Source organism: Halichoerus grypus, chromosome 11 (genome assembly GCF_964656455.1).
Source record: "Halichoerus grypus chromosome 11, mHalGry1.hap1.1, whole genome shotgun sequence".
Lineage (NCBI taxonomy): Eukaryota > Metazoa > Chordata > Mammalia > Carnivora > Phocidae > Halichoerus > Halichoerus grypus.
Genome location: NC_135722.1, coordinates 42860102 through 42876758, shown reverse-complemented (window position 1 = coordinate 42876758; position 16657 = coordinate 42860102). Strand labels below are relative to the sequence as shown.

The window sequence follows — 16657 nt, the reverse complement described above, 5'->3', positions numbered from 1 at the left end:
ATTGTACCAAAGCCAGGAGAGTAAAGGTGGCACCATGCTTCCAGCCCTTCCCAGTCACTTTTAAATTGAGCAGGTCCAAAAATGAGCCATTTAGCTTGACCGTTATTTCATTCAGGGTCAAGCTAAAAAAGTGAGGCTCTGAGTGCACCTCCTAGGTTCCAGGAGTCTGGACATCCAGAGGCACTAAGGCAGGTTCAGTTAAAGCAGCAGCTCCCTGGTGCTGCGGGAGGCAAGATCCTTTCAGGGATCTGCAAGGTCAAAATTATTTTCATAATCTAAAACATTTTTTTTCCTCTGTGTTGATACATGAACTAATAGCGCAAAAAGCAGCGTTGGGTAAAACTGCTGGTGCTTTGGCAAAAATCATGGCAGTGGCAGCACCCAGTACTAGTAGTCTGTGTAGTCTTCACCACCATATACTCACAATAAAAAAAAAAAAAAATTCAAGCCAGTTTCATTTAAGGATATCCTTAATAAGCAGTAAAAATAGTTTATAAAATCCTTGAGTAAATCTTTTTAACACTGTTACAAAATGGGAAGTATGCGTAAAGCACTTGTGCTGCATACTGAAGTACAATGGTCGGTCGTCTCAGGGAAAAGTACCCGCGTGCTAAGTTATGAGCTAAAGGAACTGCTTTCGTCAAGGGACACCATTTTTACTATTGCAAACTATGGTTGTTCAGACTTGGGTATTTAGCATACATTTAAATGAATGAACTGGTGAGTTCAAGGAAGACAGCTGACAGTATTTGTTGCCCATGATAAAACTTAGCTTTCAAGCAAAAATTAGAGTTTTTGGAAAACTTGTATCTGCTACTTTGAACTCAACAGCTTCCCAAAACTTACTATTACCTCATCATCAGAAATACCTTTTAACAATGGGGATGTTTTGAGTTATAATGAAATGTGTCAACATCAGCAAGTGTTTTCCAAATGACCAGTGCAGCAAGATACTTCAAAATCATGCAAATGTATACCAATGGATTTTTATATAATAGAGTACAAGAATTTCATTGATATGGTTTCCGATTCCACACTGCACCTAATCTTTAAGAAACTTCCACTTGTTGAGTTTTGATGTAGTATCAAAGACTACCAAAGTTATTGGAAAAAGCTATTAAATAGGACCTCCCTTTCCCAACTACATACCTGATTTCCTTCATATACTTCAATCAGACATCTAAATAGACTGAAGAAAATGAGAATCCTGTTAAATCCTATTAAGGCAGACATTTGATTTGCAAAAAAATTTTTTAAAAAGGACATTTCTTTTTGCTATTTTAGAAAAGCTATTTTTCATTAAAATGCTATTCATGTTAACATCTAATAAGTTTATTAGATTTTAAAAATTTATTAGTTTTAACTTCAAATATAGTAAATATTGATAAATACATGTAAGCAAAAGTTCTTGGAGTTCTCAATTCTTAAAGGTTTCCCTACCAAAAAGCTGGATTGGGAAAATAAATTTGTAATGCCACCTACTGGCAAGATCTGAAATCACTGCCTCTCCTGAAATCTAATCAGCTCACCAAGGTAATTTGGTCCTTGGCCTTAATCATGTGAATAAGGTGATCCAAGATAATCGAACGCTCTAGGGATTTCATTCAGCCTTTAAAGTGCCTGTGTGGGTTGAATTATACAGAGAAAATACTTTGGGAAGAGGTTTTTCTTACTGTGACCATTACTAACAGTTTCTTGTTTGAAATCCTCCAATAGGAAACTGAACACTTTCCCCCTACCTTTCCAACATGCTTCATTTTCTTGATGATCTTGAGTACATTACTGGTTGAAACTGTTGATATGAAATCTTCACTTTTGTTTGTAGATTTTAAATGGAGGGACTCCAGACATTCCTTCCAGTGGCCTACTACCGGGGCAGGCTCAGGAAAACCCAGGTTATCCATATTCTGATAGTTCCTCTATTCTTGGTAAGTAGCATTATTACTCCTTTCCACTACAATGAGCTTGCACAACATCTGGCATAAAGTTAGTTTTAAGAACTGAATGAGTAAAACAAGCTAGTTCTAGATAAATTTGATAAAAACTAAGTTTAAAGGTTTAAAATGGGTTTAAATCTTCAAAGTTGAGTTTAATGGTTGAGTTAGGGGGGAGGAGGGAGCCTCCAGGTTTGTCCCTGGAGCTCAAAAGGAGACTCCAGCAGCCTATATACATACAGGCTCGTCCCCCCACCTGTGCCGTCAGCTCTTCATTGGGAGAGCTGATGAAGGTTCAGAGATGAAGCCTGGAAGGATGATCAGTAAGTATTTCAGCGGGTATTAAAAGTGGTAGAGTGTGCTTCTCCCATCCCACCCATCTTTTTTGCTATTTGTCTTTCTGGATTTTTTTTCCCCCCCCTAATCCCTACCTTCCTGTTTCTTTCCTTTCGTATCTCCCTCCTTGTAACTGGTTATGTCAGAATATCAAAATGAGGTCAACTCAAATGCTTTTAATCTTTATTGCATTTTCAGCGCTTTGTTTCTAAAGAAAATATATTATGGCAATGCAGCCCCAAAAGCATTCTCTTCTGCCATTCCCACCTTCCTGTTAAGAACATTGTACTTATTAAAAGTGTGCTTAGGAACTTACTAAAGTTAAACATGCTCTGGTATTATGACCGACCGGTCTTTATCTCCCCCTACAGGTGAGAATCCTCACATAGGCATAGACATGATAGAAAACGACCAAGGCTCAAGCAGTCCCAGTAATGACGAAGCAGCGATGGCTGTCATAATGAGTCTCTTGGAAGCAGATGCTGGGCTGGGTGGTCCTGTTGACTTCAGCGACTTGCCGTGGCCGCTGTAAACACTACATGTTGCTTTGGCAACAGCTACAGTATCAAAGTGCATTACTGGTGGGGTTTTACAGTCTGTGAAGCTTACTGGATAAAGAGAGCAGCTTTTATGTGCTGTCCTCATAAGAGCCGTCTCAGAGCCATTGATACAAGTCAATCTTACTATGTGTAACTTCAGACAAAGTGGAACTAAGCCTGCTCCAGTGTTTCCTCATCATTGATTATTGGGCTAGCTGTGGATAGCTTGCATTAATTGTATATTTTGGATTCTGTTTGTGTTGAATTTTTTAATCATCGTGCACAGAAGCATCATTGGTAGCTTTTATATGCAAATGGTCATTTCAGATGTATGGTGTTTTTACACTACAAAGAAGTCCCCCATGTGGATATTTCTTATACTAACTGTATCATAAAGCCGTTTATTCTTCCTTGTAAGAATCCTTTACTATAAATATGGGTTAAAGTATAATGTATTAGACAGTTAAATATTTTTAATAAATGTTTCCCTTGTTCTATAAATACTGTTCACATTTCAAATAGAAAAAAATCCCTGTGCTGCAGGGCTGGATCAGTTTTCTACCGTGGCTATTTCAGGACAATCCATGCCAGTAACATTTACAGTGCCTTTCTGGCCTTTGATAATCGTTCCAGGACTTAACATAATTTCCCTGTTAGCTTAGCTGTACTGTTAAAATAGTTATCCAAATTATTGCAATTTTATGTGAGTACAGTGATGTTACTGCTTAAACACAAATTTCAAATCCTATGAAATTACAAATTCAAGATTAGTTGTAACAAACGGGCTTCTTTCCTACAACTCCTCTACGCTCACGGTTGTGTGGCTTCACACATTAAGTGACCCTGGACCCAAAGCACCTAAGTACTTCCATCCACTTCCTTCTTGAGTTGGGCCACAGAGTATTTTTTTAAAAAGCATTTGCACTAATAGTTTGCTTAGAAAAGCAGCACAGTATAATGGACAAAACACCAAACCAGTGTCAGAAATTGGTTCCGACACTTAAGGTTATCCTATAACCTAGTAAAGTTATTTCACCCTTCTTCTTAGGTTTGACTAGAAAATGTTCTTTTTTCAGTCAGACACTGCTGTGGATTTCTAGGGAATTTAAGTGCTTCACCACACACAAACCAAATCGGGAGTTCCATGAGCTACTCGGTGGTTTCTACTTATACGGATGCCAGCAAGACAGGAAATCTAATTATGAGACTAAGGATCTGGTCAAGGTGTCTATAAAGGTGATCAGAAACATTAAAACAGTGGAATTTTATTTTGATGAAAAACTCAAGTTTACAATCATTTAGTAAATGAAGAGCAAACACTTCATTTTCCTATCCCATAACTCTTAAGGAAAAAAATTAGTAAATAAATATCTGAACAGATTAAGGGTAAGGCAGACTGGATAATAAACCACCTCTGATGTTCACACTTCCTGCATGTGACTCACTCTAAAAGGGCAAAAACAGCATTGGAGAGAAATAAGATACGGGCATTGGGTCTCCTCCAAATCATTCAAATCAGCCCAATGATAAATACTCCCTTTTTGCCCATCATAGGCAGCAAACTATACACATTTTACTGAAGGAATACTTTGATAGAAGCACTTATTTCAGTTATATTGTGCATCACAACTATAAAAATGGCTTGAACAGTTCCATTTAACCACCATTTATAAAGTGCAACTATATAATATTCTACATTTTATCTGGGGTGTGATGAATATCAATCTAAGCTGAAAATACCCCAGGTGCCAATTTTCACCACTTCTGAAAATATCGAGATGTGTGAAAGAGGACTGTTCCCCCATACAAAGAACCAATTTCACAAACCTACTGGTAAACAAATACATTTATATAACTGGAACCTCAGGATGCTAGAGTTGTACTCATTTAAAAAAACCATTCAGCTACCTTTGGTCTTTAAAAAAGCCTACACTGCAATATCCTAAACATTGGCATGTGCATCTCACGATGAAGAGAGCGGCCTTGCAGTGCAGAATGTGGAGAGTGCAGCGTCACCGTGAAGAGTAGCATGCTATGGTTTCAAGGAACATCAGCATCACAGCATCGGATTCTGTGCATCAGGATCGAGGTCATTGTTGCCAGAAGGGGGATGGATAGGGAGAATATCCAGCTCATCCACTTGTGGAGTCGGGTGCATGACTACCAACTGGTCCTGGGGAATGTCTGCGGCAGCTGCTGCAAGATTGGTGATAGATTTACTCTTTACACACTGAAAGTCTACGTGCCGACTCTTTCCTTCTTCCTTCTCCCAAGACATTCGAATAAAGGGTCTTTGGACGTAGTTGTAAATCACTTCTGGGCGGCCCCCAGGCCTTTTCTTTACTTTTTCTTTGTAGGTAGGATAACCTGGAGAAGAGAAAAGTTTTAAAAACTGAGGATATACACATACACAAGCGTGCACACAGTCCTGCACACTTCTCACCCAAGTTAGCCTAAAGAGGGTTTTTCGGCTGTAGTTCCTGAACAAACAAAACAAAGAAAGGAAACCAATATTCCATCTGCTTGGTCATCAGTTCAAGAGCCAGACACAGAAATCCTACTGATGCAATTCACACAAGCTTCCACCATCCTCTCAGCCACTCAATACACCAACCACCAGGAAAATATTCTTGAAGTAAAAACCTGGAGGGGATAGGTCCTAAATACAATGGTATGTAGTCTGGTGCATCTTGGGCTCTACCTGTGTATCCCCAATATCCCTGAACCCTTCCCTTCACAGGATTATCTGGCCTCGAGGCCTGCAATTTATTGCCACATTAGCCTTCTAATTTCCTTAAACCTAAATCTCATCTTTATATTGCCTTCGGTTTTTTCTTTCCTTTTTTTGTTAAAAGATAAAGAGCTATAGAGTTCTCCAGCTTCACTGGTTCTAGGTATACTTCTGCACCTAGGTCAGCAAAGCCAATATTTTAACACTACTCCCAACAACCAAGCAGTTCATTCAGATTGGCAATTCCAAAGCTGATTAATTATACCTTCCTCTTCTTGGATAATTACTGAAAAGTAACAATTAGTGAAGACAATTCTAGTTTGGGAAAAGTTTCAGTCATTTACCAGTAAGGCAATTTTTCCAAAGATATATACTACTTAGAAACTATTGTAAGTCTCATCCCTCCCTCCTACTAGCAAGAATTGCTAGTTTAGACCAGGGATTAGCAAACATTTTCTGTAAAGAGCCAGACAGTAAATATTCAGGTTCATTTTCAGCTTCTCTTGCAACTACTAAACTATGCCACTGTAAAGTGAAATCAGCCACAGAAATACATAAATGAATATGTCTATGTTCCAATAAAACTTTATAAAAAACAGGCAATGGTGGGGGAGGACAGGCAATGGGCTCATGGGCTACAGACTGTATTAGAATCAGAAAAAACTGTATGTATGTGGCTCCGGGGCAAGCAGGGCTAAAAATGTATTAAAGACCCTCTGTAGAATGTATTCTTTGTTTCACACTTCCAGTCAATACCATCTGAAGGGCAGCACTAGAGTTCAGAAAGGTCTCCAGCTCTATTCCCTTGTCCTTGATTCCTCTTAGACTATTAGTCTTTTTTTTTTGAAGATTTTATTTATTTGACAGACACAGCGAGAGAGGGAACACAAGCAGGGGGAGTGGGAGAGGGAGAAGCAGGCTTCCTGCAGAGCAGGGAGCCCGATGCGGGGCTCGATCCCAGGACGCTGGGATCATGACCTGAACTGAAGGCAGACGCGCCCCGACTACTAGTCTTTAAAATTCCCACCTCATCATAGTCCAATTTGTCCTCCACACAGAATCACCACTCTGATACAAGTGTAATCAATCATATTACATCCTTGCTTAACAACTACCAATGGTTTCCTCATGCTTCAAGGGAAAGTCCAAAGTCCTTCACATAATATATAAGGCTTTTTTACAACCTGGTTCCAACCTTCTTGTCATCAAGCTTCAGCTCAAATATCTCTGCCTGAGAGAGGCCTTCCTCATCCTCCTAATCTGCAGTAGCTTCCAGGCGCCTTCTCTCCAGCTCTGAAATCAAACAGCTAAATACCACTATTTACAAAATGACAGAAGACAACACACACTGGTGAAGCTAATGTGTCAACAATTCCACTATGTTTTTAACCCAAAGTCTCTTCCCCTTCCTGCCAAGATCCTATTTCTGGTCAATCCTTTCTCCTATGTCTCAGCAGCCTGTTACTGTGATCTCCAACAGCTCAACTGGTCACTGATCAACACCATTATCTTCATTATCAGCATCACAAACATTTGCTGATAAATCACTATGTGACAGGCCCTGTTTTAAGTGTTTTTCATGTATTAGTTCATTCTGTCATTATAATAACCCTATAAAGTACTTATTAATGCTCCCATTTTAGATGAGGAAACTAAGGCACAGAGAAGTTAAGTGCCCTGGCCAAGGTCATACAATTATTCAGTCATAGGATTTGAACACACGTAATGTGGCTCCAGAACCTTTAATCTTTACACTATGCCACGTTATGCCAAGGGAAACACTTTGTTCTTAGTAAGGACACTTTAAAATAAAAAGTATCTGACGCGGCATCTGGAAAAATCCATTTAAATCACAAAGTAAAAGCAATCTAAAAATGTATGCATTCAAAAAGCTGAAATTAAATTTGAAATCTGTATTTAATTTGAAAATAAGTTAATTTGAAAATAAGTATCTTAAGAACCAGTAAGCTACTAACATGCTTCTACATGCATTTTCAGATAGTAGTTTTTAGTTCTCTTGGGCTTTGAGGAACACCAACGATCACTAATGGGCAAAGAGCCCTGCCAATCTTACGGGAACGTGTACACATGTGCCCAAACACACTACATGGGTTCAGGCAAAAATGCATCAGGTGATGACCTATGGCAGAAAAGACAAATTCACTTCCCCCTATTGTTAGGGGATCTTATGGAATAAATAATAATTTCTAATGGCTTTCTAACTTTTCAGATAAAGGAAGTTAAGTTTTGTTATTTATAGGTCTACTGCATGAGCATTCATTCAGTCATCACATTTGAGTTTTCACAAAGTATGCATTTCTCAAACTATATTCTAAATGGGATTTGATTTTTAACCTTGCTTTTTTCCAAAAGAAAATTAATAGAAAATAATGAAAATGTCTTACCTTCTATTCCCAATCTAATCTTCTTAAGACCCCTCTCCTTCAAAACTGATTTGGCCACATCTCTGTTTTCAATGTACTTGAAAAATCTATATAATTTTGTGCTATAAATAACTGGAAACAAAAAAACAAAAATATTTTATTAAAATCAAAGTACTTGGGAGATGAACTTAAAATTATCTTGATCATCAAAGGGGCCTGACAACCCTAAAAGCCCAAATGGATGCAGTGATGCGAAAGGATGACTAGCCAACATGACAGGATAATTCAGTACAGTTAATGTATAAGCAAATGTCTACTTAAGTTGAAACAAAAAAGCTTTAATAATCAATCAGGTAACCCAATCCATAGGAAGAATCTCCTTCTGAAAGATATATCATATACAAACTTATTGCAATAGGATCTGCCCCACATTCTTCAAATAAGAACCAAAAGAAGACGGCAATATCACATCATCATCAAGCGGGCAAAGTAAAGGACTTTGCTGTGATGCCTACAAGGCCTTGTCTGGAAGGGGAAAAACTGCATTGTCAGAGAGGACAAAACGGATACATCTTATATTTCATGGATTGAGCAACTATTAATAATTCCCCCAAAAGGCAAAAACCCTCCCCACAAACTGTTTTCAATTCAGGCGAACAGCCCCATTTAATACTGATGTTAAAAATGGCAGATTCGAGCATGTTCTGCCTCGGTTAGTCTGTTTAGAGCAAACTGGCTTTGCAAAGGACATTCCACTGACAACATGTTGAGTCTTCCAAATGTGCTGGGAACTTCAAGGACTTAGACTGATGGACCTTCCTCGCCTTCTCTCTTTCAGGTGGAGTTATCTCCCTTAAAAGGTGAACTGCAAAGGTTTTTTCAAAAAAAGAAAAACACACTCACAAACCAAACATGCTGGTTTAAGAGCCAATAAAAGGAAAATACGTGTACAGATGCTACTCATGGGGTAAATTTGTGATTTACATCCTTAAGATTACTGATATTTTAAGATAAAGATTTGCTGACATCTCAGAATGGATGGTGTCATAATGTCACAGTTAGGAAAATCAGGCTGAAGAGGCTGTCTCCTCAAATGAATCTTCTTTAGGTTGAAACATGTTGGCACGAAATGAAATATTTTTAGACAAATTAAGTAAAAATGTTTCTAGTCCTTTTTAAGCTTCAAAGCTTAAGATGAAAAACAAGAAAACAAACCAAAAACACAGACATGGAAAGTGCAACAACTGACAAGGACAAGCCAGGTTTACTATAATTCCTCTATCACTAGAATGTCATTTCTATGTTCCATAGCTGGGACCACTGTCCCGGAGTCAAACTTCTTGAAAACTAAAATGCAATTTATTTTGGTTTGTTCATTCCTCTTTCTTAGTGGAAAATAATTTAGTATATTTCTTTTAATTTTGGTTAGCCTTTCATTTTTCCTGTGTTTTGTTCAACTTTTTATTCCACATATTATTACAGAAAACTATTGTCAGCAAAGAAGCTAGGAATGAAGAAATACAACAAAAATGTCTGCTACTGCAAGTTCAGAGAAGAATCACAACACTCATTAAGTATATCATGCAAAGGAAACATCTCGATGTAAATTCTGAAAAATGCTACCATAACTTATGTTAAAATAATCTTTTGAAAATTTTTAGAAGTCAAAAAGAAAATCCCTCGGAGTCTGCTTTGTTTTGATTTTAGACAAGGATAAGTAAAATGAAAAAATGAGATATTGAGCATTCTGGGAACTTCCTATATTTCTGTATTTTTTACTTAAACCATATTCTTTACCAAGTCAACACAGACCGGAGTACAGAACAAGATGCTGGCCTATTTTTACCTAGTTCCTCAAATCATTCTTTTAACTCTATCTTCTCAAATCTATAAAACAGCTCAAAAATACTATACTGGGTTCATCAAGAAAAATAATATAAATTTTCTGACAACCAAAAATTCAAAAGCTCTAATCAGAAAAGGTTTGCAAGTATAGTAAGGAAAAATCATTGTTGCTCAAGATAAGCTGTTTTGGTCAGAAATACCTAACTATAGTTCCACAAAGCTTTCAAGAATACCTAACTATAGTTCCACAAAGCCTTCTGAAGGGTCTCTATATCCTCCAGGAACACATAGGATACTAAAAAGGAAACATGTTAGAACTTAAAGTCACCCTAGAAATCAATGTGTTGAAGCTTCTCATTGTATATACAAATAACAATTCATCTAAAAAACCAGCTGATTGTTTATAATCTATTTACTCCAGAATCTACTTCCTAGACGACTTCTTTCTAAATGCAAAGAAAAAAATCCATCAAGATCCAGATACTCAACAAAGAGCACACCGTTTCTGTGCATGACAGAGATGGGCAAACTTTTTCTGTAAAGGGCCAGAGAGTAAATATTTCGGGCTTTGCGAGCCATGCGGTCTCTGTTGCAACTACTCAACTCTGCCATTGTAGCGCAAAAGCAGCCATAGACAATACATAAAAGTTTATTTCTAAAAACAGGCAAGAGGCTGGATTTTGACCCACAGGCCAGAGTTTGCTGACTCTTGGCGTAGGTCAGAGTTCAATGTACTTTCTTTATAAAAACTGTCCTATGATCAGTATTCTAAAAGATAAAGACAGAATCTGTGATGATTCAAGAGAGAGAAAACATGTCACAGTACTTACTTTGTGAATACTCTTCTCCCATCTGTGGTGGATACTCTTCATCCCAATCAACCACATCATCATCTGTAAGGACTACTATGTGGCATTCTCTTTCCCCACTCTGGGCACTAGCTACCATGAGAGGCAGGATCATTTCTTCCAGGTAAAATTCAAACTGTCTACGAGCACCATCATTTGATAACTCATGCATTAGGGCACCTGAAATGAAACCCACAAAAATATCTTGATTTTTTTTTGATGACTGATGAGTAAAAGAGCAGAAGCAACACACACACAAAACATTAGATTATTTCAGCATCTACTGTGCAACCCTAGAGACAAAATACAGTGGTTATTCTTTAGTCAATAAAACTTTCCCTAGGAAGAGATTTTACAAACTGTAGAATCTTACAGCAAGAAGGGCCAATTAAAAGCATCTAACACAAGCTCCTTCATTTTATACTTCAGGAAGTGATCTACCTAATGTTATAAAACGAATCTGCGAAATCAGAATTTAATTCCCCACCCTCACCCTAGCCCAGGGTAGTTTACTATATCATGTTGTCTTCCATCAACATATGCAATTATATTTTAAAAGTATATCTTAAGGATGTTTTCAGATTGTCCATATGAACTAAAATAGCTCCCATAATTCCATATCCCATGTTTTCTTTTTCAGAAAATTATTCACAAACAACATTAATATTTCAGCATAGGAAAAGAAGTGAACTGGCTTTGGGATAAGGAAGGCAAAGGCCAAGCAAAATACAGCATAGTACAGGACTTATATAGCAGACCTGACCCTAGAAGTCAGAGGGGTATAAGATAATTTTGCTTTACCCTCAAGTATAGACATAACGAGTAACTTCAATTTCCCAAATACACGACCACAAAATCACCTGCATTGACCTAATTTTTTTTTTCCTATGACAATGGCAGTGTCTTATCTCCTATTTAAGGCACTACTAGTTCAGGAACTACTGGGAAGGTTAGAACGGGAACTAGAATTCAATCTAATCAATAGTCTCCCAAGGGAGAGCATTTTCCCCCTAAAACAGGCTGCTAATTACATATTATTAATAATATATAGTGATATTATAAGTGATTAAGTAATTCATGTCATTTTTAGCCATGCCTCTCTCTAGGCTGGCTACTTTCCATTATGACTTCTTTTTCATTCCCTTGATTGCCAAACTCCTAGATATATCTAACACATTCTTTTTCCTTTAACTTTTGAACCAATTCCACACTCAGTACTACTCAAAACTGCTCTCAATATATATTGTCTCCAAATGACCTTTAGATTGTTACAAATAATGATCACCTTTTGATCCTGTTCTTATCTGACTTCAGGGTTGAATCTCTTACAGGGACCACCACCCTCTTCCCAAAACACTCTCTTCCCTAAGAATCTCTGATGCCATTATCCCTGGTTTTCTTTCTCCTCTGGATGTTCTTCTTTGATCATCTTTGCCAATCCTTTCTCCTCTAGCTGTTCATTAAATACTGATGTTTCTCAAAACAATTTTCTTTTCCTCTCTTACCTTATGCTGGTAATTCCCAAATTTATTCCACTAATTCTTGTCTTCTATATTCTAGATATATTATATTCAACTACCTTCTGGAAATCTCCACTGGGATGCTACTTCACAGGCACCTCAAACTCAATATATTCAGAAGTGAATTTAATCCTCTCTGCCTCTCCCTGCAGTGTTTTCCAAACCAGTAAATGCCATCATCATCCATCCATTTCTCAGAATCATCTCAGAAGAGTGCAGGCACATAGTAGAAACTTAAATACTTGTGGAATTAATATATGAATCCTTGATTCCTCTTTCATCTCTTAATTCAACCATTCCCCAAGCCCTATCAAGTCCACCTCTTAAATGCACCTTGAATTGTGTCATTTCCTTTTCTGGAAGACGCTAACCAAAGATAACTGCAGAATCTCTTATGCCACATGCTTTTCTGCAATGGGACATCTCCTCCCTGGAGGTGGAGTCTAATTCCCCTCCCCTTTAACCTAGGCTGGTCATACTGACTTGCTTGTAACCAGGGGAGCATGGCAGAGGTGACAGTGCATGACTGCGGTCTAGCTTTGGTCCTGGGTAATGCTCACTCTCCAAGTGCTTCCCTGCTGAACCCAGTCTCCAGACTTGGAGATGCCCAAGATGCATGCAGAGGCCACATGCAGTCCTAGCTGAACCCAGCCTTTGAGTCGTCCCAGTGCAAGCAGCAGACTTGTGAGTGAAGAAGCCTGCAGTCTGCGTCACCTCAGCCCTTCAATTATCCATAAGATGAGACCTCAGACATCGTGAAGCAGACACAAACCACCTCTGCTGTACCTTGTCTGAATTCTTGACACACAGAATAAAAATTATACTTTATGCTAAATTGGAATGGTTTGTTACATAGCAATACTTAACCAGAACACACTCCATCCCCAATGCCCCCACTAAATAGTGAACTAGAAACACATAGCTGATACTTAAGAATTAGAGATAAAGTATTAGGGGATAGGGCTTGGGGAATAAAACCTAATTACATTCCCCCAACATTTACTTTTGCCCCTGTGTAATTCATCTTCCCCACAGCACCCAAATTATGCATCTCCTCTAGTTTAAATCTTTCATGGCTTATACTATCCTTAAAATAAAAGTCCCAAATCCTCAACTTGGTACACACACACACACACACATATATATACATATACATATATATATATATATATATCCTGCACATAAATTTAGTCTGGCCCGTATTTCTCTCCTGAACTTTAAACATGTATACCCAGTGCCTCACTAACCATTTCCACTTGAATGTCTAATTAAGTATTTCAAATTTAACATGTCCCAAATTAAGCTTCTAAATTTCTGCTCCCCACGAAGTCTCCCGCATCTCACTTAATGGCAACTCCACATTTCCAGTTAATTAAAGTCCTCTCTCTCTTCCCCATCTCATAACTCAATCACCAAGCAAATCCTGACAACTCTGCCATCCAATATATCCAGAATTTGACACCTTCCACTGCTTCCACCCTGATTTAAGCCACCACTATCTCTTACTTGAATTATGGCAATAGCTTCCTAAATATCCCTTTACTTTTACCTTAATTCCCCTCGCAATCCATTTCCAACACAACAGCCAAGAGTAATTCTTTTAAACCACAGTCAGATCAGGACTACAGCACTGCACAACTCTATACTGAATTCTGTGTAAACAGTGCTCCCATGAAATGGTACAACCTTGGAGATCATATCACTCCTCTGCTCAAAACACTCCAATGGCTTCCCACATCACTCAGAGTAAAAACCGAAAGATTAGGGTCCTACATGACCTAGGTCCCCTCCTACCCTCCATCTCCTACTGCGGACACTCTTAACTTACTTCACTCCAAGTCTTTGCTACTCTCAAACGTGCCAGGCAAGCTGCCTCAACCCTTGCACTCACTGTTACCCTCTGCTTGAAATTAAGCTTTCCTCTCCAGTTAAGGTTTCTCTGGCTGCTCTATGCCCCTTCCTTACTTTCCCCCCTCCTCAGCACTGATCACTAATATACCACATGTTATTTGTTCACCTGGTTTGTCTGTCTTCCCCAAAAGAGTGTAAGTTCCATCAGAACAGGAAGTTTTGCTACATCCCCGAACTTAGAACAGACTGGTAGAGAATGAACAGTCATCAGATATTTATTCAGTTAACAAATTTTGTTTTCTCCCTACTTCTCTGGCCTTACTTCTTACCACTCACACTCCATCCCTCCACTCTAGCCATACTTCCCCCTTCTTTCAGTGCCTTCAGCATGTCCTATTCCTTCCAACCTGACGGCCTCTGCAAATACCTTTTCTGCTGCCTGGTACAGTCAGCATCTTATCCACTTGCCATTCCTTTAGGTCTCAGCTTTAATGTCACTTGATAATGACTTTGCACAGCCCCTTTACCATACATTTCTCATAGCATCTCATTTCTTCACCACATTTTTCACGCTTTTCATTACTTGTCGAATGCCTCTCTTCTCTACTAGACTGTAAACTCCACAAAGGCAGGGACAAGGTCTGTCTTGTTCATCACTCTATTTTACTGTATTCATGGAACTCACAAAAAGCCTGAGTAAGAGGCAGGGGGGATTACAAGTTAAATAGTAAACTAGAAACACATAGCTGATACTTAAGAATTAGAGATAAAGTATTAGAAATCCACAGTGTATAGGGAGTGTTTGAAGACATAATGATGAATAAATGTAGATTAGAATAAATGTATAGATTCTGAGCGAGAAGGGAGTCTAAGACAGAACACTTGGGAATGAGCACATTCAAGAGATCAAGGATCAAGGATCAAGTGAGAGAAGGATAAACAGAAGGCCTAAAAGAAGGATGTCAAGGAGCCAAAGGAAGAAAGAGTCAAGAAGAAAGGAGTGACTTAACAGTGACATCTAAAGAAAATGCCTTCAAAGACAGGGATGCCAGAATTACCACTAAATTTTTAAACATTGTTCAAAATATTCCAGCCAATTCACTAAGACAAAAATATATATATAAAGTGTTATTTACAACAGAACCAATTATCCACCAAGAATATATGAGAACCAATTGAAAAACTATTAGAAATAAAGAGAGTTCTGTTAGGTAACTAAATACAAATATACAAAATTCAATAATTTTCTTATATGTTAGCAGTTAGAAAATTTAAACATACTCTACATACAACAAAAATACAAAGTATCAAAAAATAAGATCAGAGCAGAAATAAAAGACATAAAAGAAAACTTTGTAAACAGAAAGACAGCAGTTGGAGGAGACAGTAAATATGTTAATTTTCTAAAACATTAACTTCAAAGAATTCCAATGAAAACCTTAAAATATTTTAAATAATTTTTTTAATTTCTACAACAGACATAGGTCAGATCTGAGTCTGTTTGAGGCTGAGGATTACTCTATATAGAGGAAAAGACTAATTATACTAGAGAAGATGACAACAATTAGAATGGGGTCCTAAAAAATGAGTGAGGGGATAAAATAATTTATTCATTCAGCAAATGTTTATTGAGTCCTTACTATGTGGCAGGCAGGCACTATGGACGCAAAGTCGAAAAGGTATAGAGAGTTCCTTGTATAATTTTAAGACACAAACAGACATCTTAGTGTAATATGCCATTCCAATAGTCAGTAAAGGCACATATTAACAGGAAACAATTCAGTTTTGGACTCACGTCTACACCTACAGTATCCTTTTATGTTTTTACAAGGCCATTCTGTCTCTTCAAATTCTACATAGTTTTGTTTTAATAAAGTCTATGAGAATTTCTGTATTTTTAAAAATATGTATTACAAGTATTCTAGAAACAGTTACAATTATTTAAAAGCCAAAAGTCTAGAAAAACCATTATTATACGTATTTTACATAAAGACTTACCTTTAATTTCACAACAAATAAATGAGACTTAACAGTGATGACAGGGTCTATGTCCAAACGATTACAAAACCAAATCCACATCATTTTTTTTTTCTCTGACAGTCCCCAAAATTCAACATCTAATTATATGAAATGAAATTAAAATGGTCCCAGGGCACCTGGGTGGCTCAGTCGTTAAACGTCTGCCTTCGGCTCAGGTCATGATCCCAGGGTCCTGGGATCGGGCCCCACATCAGGCTCCCCGCTCCACGGGAAGCCTGCTTCTCCCTCCCACTCCCCCTGCTTGTGTTCCCTCTCTCGCTGTGTCTCTCTCTGTCAAATAAATAAATAAAACCTTAAAAAAAAAAAAAAGAAATTAAAATGGTCCCATGAATTAAAAAAAACCACAACACTTGAACTCAAGGATCTACAATTAGAGTAATTAATGTTCATGGTTCAGTAAAAATATTTTTTAAGATGTGGAAAAACAGAAACTTTGTTCGAGTTTACACATGTATCCTCTACTTATTTGACTTTAAACTTTTAAATATCATTTATAGAGAAATGGACTCAGAGGCAGACCAGCCACTTTATCCTACCTACTGATATTTTTATGAAGACTTTAAAGAATGTTTGGCAATAATAAAGTAGTACTTAGGGGAAGACTTAATAAGACCACACATTTTCAATGA

At 37.8% G+C, this 16657-nt stretch overlaps 2 protein-coding genes across 15 annotated transcripts in view; one reads left to right on the top strand and one right to left on the bottom strand.

Moving 5' to 3' along the window:
* BMAL1 (basic helix-loop-helix ARNT like 1) overlaps nucleotides 1-3310 on the top strand; it is a 99111-nt gene extending 95801 nt beyond the window's left edge. For all 12 annotated transcript variants that reach the window (XM_036087892.2, XM_036087895.2, XM_036087894.2 and 9 more), the window contains 2 exons: nucleotides 1826-1928; nucleotides 2642-3310. In XM_036087892.2, the coding sequence (XP_035943785.1) occupies nucleotides 1826-1928; nucleotides 2642-2802 (264 nt within the window). In that variant the 3' untranslated portion in view covers nucleotides 2803-3310. The remainder of the gene's footprint in view (nucleotides 1-1825; nucleotides 1929-2641) is intronic.
* A 744-nt stretch (nucleotides 3311-4054) lies between these two features.
* BTBD10 (BTB domain containing 10) overlaps nucleotides 4055-16657 on the bottom strand; it is a 74370-nt gene continuing 61767 nt past the window's right edge. For all 3 annotated transcript variants that reach the window (XM_036087903.2, XM_036087904.2, XM_036087902.2), the window contains 3 exons: nucleotides 10600-10797; nucleotides 7946-8056; nucleotides 4055-5176 (listed from right to left, as the gene is read on the bottom strand). In XM_036087903.2, coding sequence (XP_035943796.1) covers nucleotides 4866-5176; nucleotides 7946-8056; nucleotides 10600-10797 — 620 coding nt within the window. In that variant the 3' untranslated portion in view covers nucleotides 4055-4865. The remainder of the gene's footprint in view (nucleotides 5177-7945; nucleotides 8057-10599; nucleotides 10798-16657) is intronic.